Source organism: Octopus bimaculoides, chromosome 3 (genome assembly GCF_001194135.2).
Source record: "Octopus bimaculoides isolate UCB-OBI-ISO-001 chromosome 3, ASM119413v2, whole genome shotgun sequence".
Classification (NCBI taxonomy): Eukaryota; Metazoa; Mollusca; class Cephalopoda; order Octopoda; family Octopodidae; genus Octopus; species Octopus bimaculoides.
Window position 1 is genome coordinate 31,048,798 of NC_068983.1, and position 7,682 is coordinate 31,056,479.

Here is a 7,682-nt window from a genome sequence, read left to right on the forward strand (position 1 = left end):
TATCATCATCATCATCATCGTTTAACGTCCGCTTTCCATGCTAGCATGTGTTGGACGGTTTGATTGAGAGCTGGCAAGCCAGAAGGCTGCACCAGGCTCCAATCTGATCTGGCAGAGTTTCTACAGCTGGATGCCCTTCCTAACGCCAACCACTCCAAGATTGTAGTAGGTGCTTTTACGTGCCACCGGCACGAGTGCTAGTCTGTCAGTACTGACAACAGTCATGCTCAAATGGTGTTTTTTACATGCCAGCTGCACAAGAGTCAGTCCAGCGGCACTGGCAACGCTTTCCATGCTAGAATGGGTTGGACGACTTGACTGAGGACTCCAATCTGATTTGGCAGAGTTTCTACAGCTGGATGCCCTTCCTAACGCCAACCATTCCGAGAGTGTAGTGGGTGTTTTACGTGCCACCGGCACGAAGGCCAGTCAGGCGGTACTGGCGACGGCCACGCTCGAAATGGTGTATTTTACGTGCCACCTGCACAGGAGCCAGTTCGGTGGCACTGGCAACGATCCCGCACGAATGTCTTTTCATGTGCCACTGGCACAAGTGCCAGGAAGGCGACGTTGGTAACGATCACGCTGGTGCTATTTACGTGCCACCGGCACGGAAGTCAGACAGCTGCTCTGGCAACGATCGCGTTCAGACAGTGCTCTTAGTGCTCCACTGGTACAGGTGCCATCACGATTTCGCTTTCGCTTGCCCCAACAGGTCTTCGCAAGCCGAGTTTAGTGTTCCTACAAATTTAGTTCGATCCCCATTTCACTTGCCTCACCATGTCTTCGCAAGCGAAGTTTAGTGTCCAATGAAGGAATGTTACGCGTAAGCGGGCTGGCTACATCCCTGGCAGAGGCCTTGGATTTTGGTCTCACTTCGCTTGCCGGGTCTTCTCACGCACAGGATATTTCCAAAAGTCTTCTTGGCACCAGTGACGTCACAACTCATTCTACAGCTGAGTGAACTGGAGCAATACACTACATGCCTTTGCATATATATATATCCATTTTTTGTTCGTGACACTGTAGCATTTGAAACTGTTTGGCTTAAGTTGAAACGTGGATTACTGTGAAATTTTGATGCAACAGAAATCATTTACATAATTTTAAAAGGTTGTTTCATAGAATGAAGGCTAGTCTTAAGCAGTTAGGTATCAAAAGGCATAACTTGCAGGCATTACAATGGTGTTTTCAGGAATTTACTACCTAAATCATTCGATGTGAGCCGGAGTTGTTTTGTTTATTTTTTCGCATTTGTCTCATAATTCTTAATTAAACAGTTTGGAATTTTCTAAATTATCCAAAAGCATCTCTACTTCCTTGCTGTAACAGTAGTTAGTTGTTCTGTGTTTTAGATGAATATATATGTATATATATTACTGAGGTATAAATCAATGTCTCAATAATATATATACATATATATTCATCTAAACTATGCTAGTATGAAAAAACAAATGTAAAACAAACGAACATGATTGTTTCTCACCTACCCCCATAAATTATCTATGATCATAACTCTTTCCTGCTCCTTCACCTGCTGTTACCTGCAATTATGAATATTTCTCACTTTCCTTATTAACAGTTACCTGTGATTATGATCCGTGCCAACAACATATATGGACCTCACCAATACCCTGACAAGGTAAGTTAAAAATATTCCATCAACATTTAAGGTTACTTTAGTGTTTGTGCTTTCTTTTTGTGTTCATGTTACTGTTCTTTAGCTTCAAGTTAGCACTAATCAAGTAGATCCATGATGAAAGGCATTCTAGTAATGGTTATTCAGTTTAACGATCAGTTTATCATCGTTTAACGTCCGCTTTCCATGCTAGCATGGGTTGGACGATTTGACTGAGGACTGGTGAACCAGATGGTTACACCAGGCTCCAATCTGATTTGGCAGAGTTTCTACAGCTGGATGCACTTCCTAACGGCAATCACTCCAAGAGTGTAGTGGGTGCTTTTACATGCCACCGGCACGAAGGCCAGTCAGGCGGTAATGGCAACGGCCACGCTCGAAACGGTGTATTCTATGTGCCACCTGCACAAGAGCCAGTCCAGCGGCACTGGCAACAATCTCGCTCGAAAGTCTTTACAGGTGCCATGGGCACAAGTGCCAGAAATGCGACGCTGGGCACAGGTTTTCATCACGATTTCGCTTTCGCTTGCCCCAACAGGTCTTCGCAAGCCGAGTTTCGTGTCCAATGAAGGAGACGACGTCGTACATAATAAGAATTATCACGATACAGCTATAATAAAAAGAAAACGATGCAAAATATTTAGTTAACTGAACCTAAAAACTACTGTTAGTCAGTGCTAATCTTAAAGAATGTAATTACATTAATTACGTTAGTACAGGCAGATATAAACCTTTCCACAAACCAAATGAGGACCCTTCCTACAACGTCTGGTGCTCTAACCATCTCCCATCAATTAGTTAATAGCATTCATTAGTAAGCGTGTTTCCAAACTATCATCTGATGAAGCAACAATAAAAAGGCAGCGCCGTATTACAAAATCCAGATTTAGAAAATGCAATTTTCCTGTATGTATGTGTGTATGTGCATATAGATGTGGCGCGGGAGTGGCTGTGTGGTAAGTAGCTTTCTTACCAACCACATGGTTCTGGGTTCAGTCCCACTGTGTGGCACCTTGGGCATGTGTCTCTACTATAGCCTCGGGCCAACCAAAGCCTTGTGAGTGGATTTGGTAGACAGAAACTGAAAGAAGCCCGTCGTATATGTGTATATATGTATGTGTATGTGTATGTGTATGTGTGTGTATATGTTTGTGTGTCTGTGTTTGCCCCCCAACATCGCTTGACAACCGACGCTGGTGTGTTTATGCCCCCGTAACTTAGCGGTTCGGCAAAACAGACTGATAGAATAAGTACTAGGCTTCCAAAGAATAAGTCCTGGGGTCAATTTGCTCGACTAAAGGTGGTGCTCCAGCATGGCCGCAGTCAAATGACTGGAACAAGTAAAAGAGTAAAAGAGTATATGGATACTTGTAAATATTTATAAGACTATTACATTGTTCTAATGTCTAACAACTGTCTGATGATCTGTTACATGAAACTCTGGGTTTCAGTGTCCCTGAACCTGAAACTATGTGGCTGGAAAGAGAACTTATCAACTACTAATCTATGCCTGCACCAGTAAAGATAATCTGTATTGATAACCAATTCTGTCTCCCACACTATGGTATATAATATTTAAGTTAGTCTTCATAAGGCTTATAAGACATGTCATAATTTTAGCAGGCCCATTTCTTGAATCACCACTTGCCAGTCACTTAAACTTTGTAATTGTATTTACAAGATACAAGCTGGTTTTCTGAGACTTTGGGGTGGGGAAGTATCCTTTATAAGCCATCAAATTATAGTAGATGCTGTCTCTCTAAAAATAAAAGTATTTAAGAAAGAATTTGTGAGAAAATGTTTTCAAACTTGTTTGCTTTTGATGTTTTGTCTAAGTTATTATTCCTTGTGTTGAAGCTAAACACAGATGTAATGTTTAATCATGTGTTTATTTCAAATAGGTTGTACCACGATTTATCTCTCTACTTCTGCAAAATGAAAAATGGTTAGTTGGATTTTTCTTTATATTTTCTTTATTGTTTAACCCTCACTAAACAGACATTTGATCAGAGGCATTCTAGCCTTGAGAATCCTGCCTTCTTACTCAATAACTACGTTATCCAATGTACTGTTTGCTTTTTTAGACAGTAGGATGTGAGGGAGCTTTGGATGTAATTTCTAGCCAGTCAGTTGAACAACCACTTTGAGGTGCTCACAAAAATATTTTATCCAGGCCTGCACATATGTGTTAACCATACATCTACCTGCACAAGCATGTGCAAATGCATGATCAACATATAGTTCCTATAGCTATTGGCCCTACACATGATAGGACCTACCAACAAAAGCCCTATAAATATTGCTATATAAACTATTAATCAATATTCTTGAGATTTAGGTAAAAAAATACCCACAGGTTGGCTATAAATGAAAACTCAGGTGAAAAGTGCATTTTTAGACAGCAGCCATCCATCTTCTGCTAACAAAACCATTGGGTGCTGACACAGTAATTCATAAGTTATCAAAGGTGTGCTTATCTGGTAGTGACAGAGCAATCATCAGATACTGACACAGTGCTTCAACTAGTACCAAAAATGTAGTCATCAGGTACTATTAATGCAGTCACTATTTACTAACACAGTATGTCATCAGGTACTTCTAACATGGTCACTGGTGCTGAAATAGTCATCAGGTGCTAACACAGTTACCAGGTGCCGACACAGTAGTTATGGGGGTACTAAGAAGGTGGACATCAATTACTGCTACCACAGTCATCAGGTACTGATACAGTGATTTATTGGGTACTGAGAGAATAGACATCAAGTTCTACTAACTGTCATCAGGTACTGCTAACAGTAATTCATAATGTCCAGATAGAGCAGTTGCTCAACTGCTAACAAACCAGTCACCCAGTACTGACTTTGCTTAACTTAGGATTTAAAATAATTATGAGATACCTGAAGGAGAAAAACCCATGCCCTTCTGTGTGCCAATAAACTCCACACCAAATTCACAACACTGGTTCAGTTCCTAGCTCAGCCATTTGATCTTATTTATAACTCATTTTTAACATTTCTAAATGTTTCAAATGAAAAGATTACTTACCCTCAACAATTTATAAATATAGTTAAGTTTTTCATTTGCTATGAAGAGTATGGCAGATTCTAACATTTTAAGCCTATTCCTTCCTTCCTTGTTTCTCTTTTCTTGATTCTTTGATAAGGACAAGATCTGAGATATCAGACTGTGCACTCCTCACAGCAAATAAAATCTTTACTTACTTTCAACTTTCCTATTGGTTGGTTCTTGTCAGTGTTTTGTTGGATTCCATATTTTACTCTATAGAAAAATAACCATTAAACATATAAGTGACAAGTAGCTGTCAGATATTGTAATTATTGTTGAAACCCTGGTCAACTCTATCAAAGAGATTAATACCGGTCAAGCTACAACCACCCCATATTTTATTCAAGCATACATATGTATCTAAAACTACGTCATTCAATTTGTTTTGTTCTTTAAGATGAGAGTGTGTAGTTTAAAGGAGATTTTGCCAGCAGGTAAACTGCACATAGAGGCCTCTTAGTTTCCCTCTAATCAGACCCTAGAGTCTTAAAAAGTGCATGTTAGATAATGTAACACTGCATATACTATGTATTGAAAACTAGTGGGATGGTCACAACTTGGATGTCCTTCAATCAAGGCTGACTTGGGTGTTAAACAACACCAACCCTTCTGGTAAACAAAATCTTTGACAGTGATCCAATGAATTAATAGTCTTAATAAGACTAAAAGAACACCTTCAATTTCCTTATTGAAATTGTTATATCAGACTTGATAAGAAAGAGATAATCAATATTGTAGACCTGCTACCTGCTACCTTTGAAGCCCTTAAGTGCTGTATTCTGGAAGAAGTCAGGATTTTGCATAAATCTGGGGTTTTTTTATATATATTTGCATTGTATTGTATTTATTTTAATGTTTAAATTTTTAATATGTCATGAAAATGTCAGTTTAGATTAATATTTATATTTTCATAAGTGTAATTGCATTTTCCATATATTTACTAAGATTGTCTTTTTAATGTAACCTTTTACACTTAACTTAATGTGGCCTTTCAGACATAAAAAAAAAGATCCATCCTCATATTACATATTAAGCTATGTTATAGTAAGTGATCAACAATTGGTGGTTAGGTAAGCAGTCAAATGAAATACTAAACTATCTAAAAGTTATCTATTTATATTTCTCATTGTTTCTTTTCAGCACCATTCATGGAGATGGGCAAAAAGTACGAAATTTCATCAATGTCAGTGATATTGTCAATGCTATTGACACTCTTATCCATAAGGGTAAACATGGAGAAATTTACAACATTGGCAGTGAATTTTCAATTTCCATTCTAGAGCTGGCAAAACTTCTAGTAAAAAAAGTAAGTATTAATATATATGTATGTTCTTGTTATTATCCATTGTTCAATAAAAATATAGATACGATGGCTATTACAGATTCTGGGTATTTAAAAAGAATTGTCTTCATAGCTGGCTCTCCTTTTTACTCTCCAAAGTGGAGTATGTTGTCAGCCAGGCAGACTTTGGCAAGTAGAGATTAGGTATTGTATCTAGTGACATAACACAATAGTTGCTACAAGCTTTGAACACATGAACATGTAATCACATTAACATCCTAGCTTCTGCGCTTCAGAGAAATTACTTTACATCAAAGCAATTTTAAGCATTTATTGGAATGCTAGGACATTTTAATCTTACAGTATACAAGACAGATCTCATTTACTAGTACAGGTGCACTGATAAAATGCACACAGTGCGCTTTGTAAAATGCTTAGTGAATGACCCCCCAATCTAGTTGGGAGCTTGACAATCCCTTTTACATCCAATACACTCTGTAAAGTGACTAGTGATAAGAAATGCATACAAGTGTAGAAACTAAGACAAAACTAAAATGTACAAGTGTGATATGGCCCTCTGACATGTCTAAGAGGCAATAGGTTCAATAAAGAACTGTCTCATATCTTGGAAAGTGAATGTCAAATGATAATGATGTTGATGAAGGTGATAATATCAGTTCATAATTGTTACACCTTGTGTATATTTGCAAAACAACTGGCGAAACGACTAGCACAAGGATTGATTTGATAACATTAGTAGACATAAAAACTTAAGTAGCACAGGAATGTTGGTTGAGGATGATAATTAAATAATAAAGATGATGGAAAGGTAGGATTAGATGAGTATTTGACAAAAATACCTGTTAATCATGGCTCTTTATTTTGTAAGTTCAAATCCTGCTAGGGTCAACTTTGCCTTTCCACCCACCAAGGATCAAAAGAAAAAATAATGTGAAGTTTTAATCGGTTAACTTGTTTTTTCCATATCCTTGAAACATCAAATGTCAAGAGTTTTTTGTATATATTTTTAATTATAGTAAATGATTTTTGAATTTTTAGATTAAAAATGTTACCAGTGAAGATGCTATTATGGAACACATTGAATATGTAAAAGATCGAGTTTTTAATGATAATCAGTACAATATTAATTTTAATAAAATACTTCAAACTGGATGGAAGACGGAAGTTCCCTGGCAAACTGGAATTGAAAAAACAAGTGAGTCTTTACTCTTATTGTTTTACATGCATTTTTTTCTTGTGTTGACATGAATAGGATAGTTTTGCTTTGTTTTTGTTGGAACAATCATTTTTATATTGTTATGACATCTTTCATGCCATAAACCGCTATTCTTTTTACATATTCCACACCAGCTAGATTAATTATGATTTTTACAAACAAACGGTGTTAATATCTTGGTTTTCTTACTTTTCTTTTCTTTCTTCTCATTCCACTTTTTTGATCAAGCTTCTTCACCTTTTTCTTACCATTTTTTCTCATGTTTTCTCATGGACCAGCGTACTAGTTTTCAAATAGGTCAAACAGTATGCACTGAGCCTATAAGTAGCTCTTTTTAAATTGTGTATATTAAATGATATTTATCTTTCACTGGATAGAGTACTCTTTTTGTTGATCCAACATACTACAGAACAATAAACTATATATATATATATATATATATATATATATATATATAT

General features: G+C 37.1%; 1 protein-coding gene across 1 annotated transcript in view; it reads left to right on the top strand.

The window, feature by feature from the left end:
- The window catches only part of LOC106881531 (dTDP-D-glucose 4,6-dehydratase), a 34,237-nt gene that overhangs the window by 19,725 nt on the left and 6,830 nt on the right, over positions 1-7,682 (top strand). Inside the window, exons 8-11 of the mRNA XM_052966122.1 lie at positions 1,583-1,642; positions 3,541-3,584; positions 5,846-6,011; positions 7,047-7,203. Of these exons, the coding sequence (XP_052822082.1) occupies positions 1,583-1,642; positions 3,541-3,584; positions 5,846-6,011; positions 7,047-7,203 (427 nt within the window). The remainder of the gene's footprint in view (positions 1-1,582; positions 1,643-3,540; positions 3,585-5,845; positions 6,012-7,046; positions 7,204-7,682) is intronic.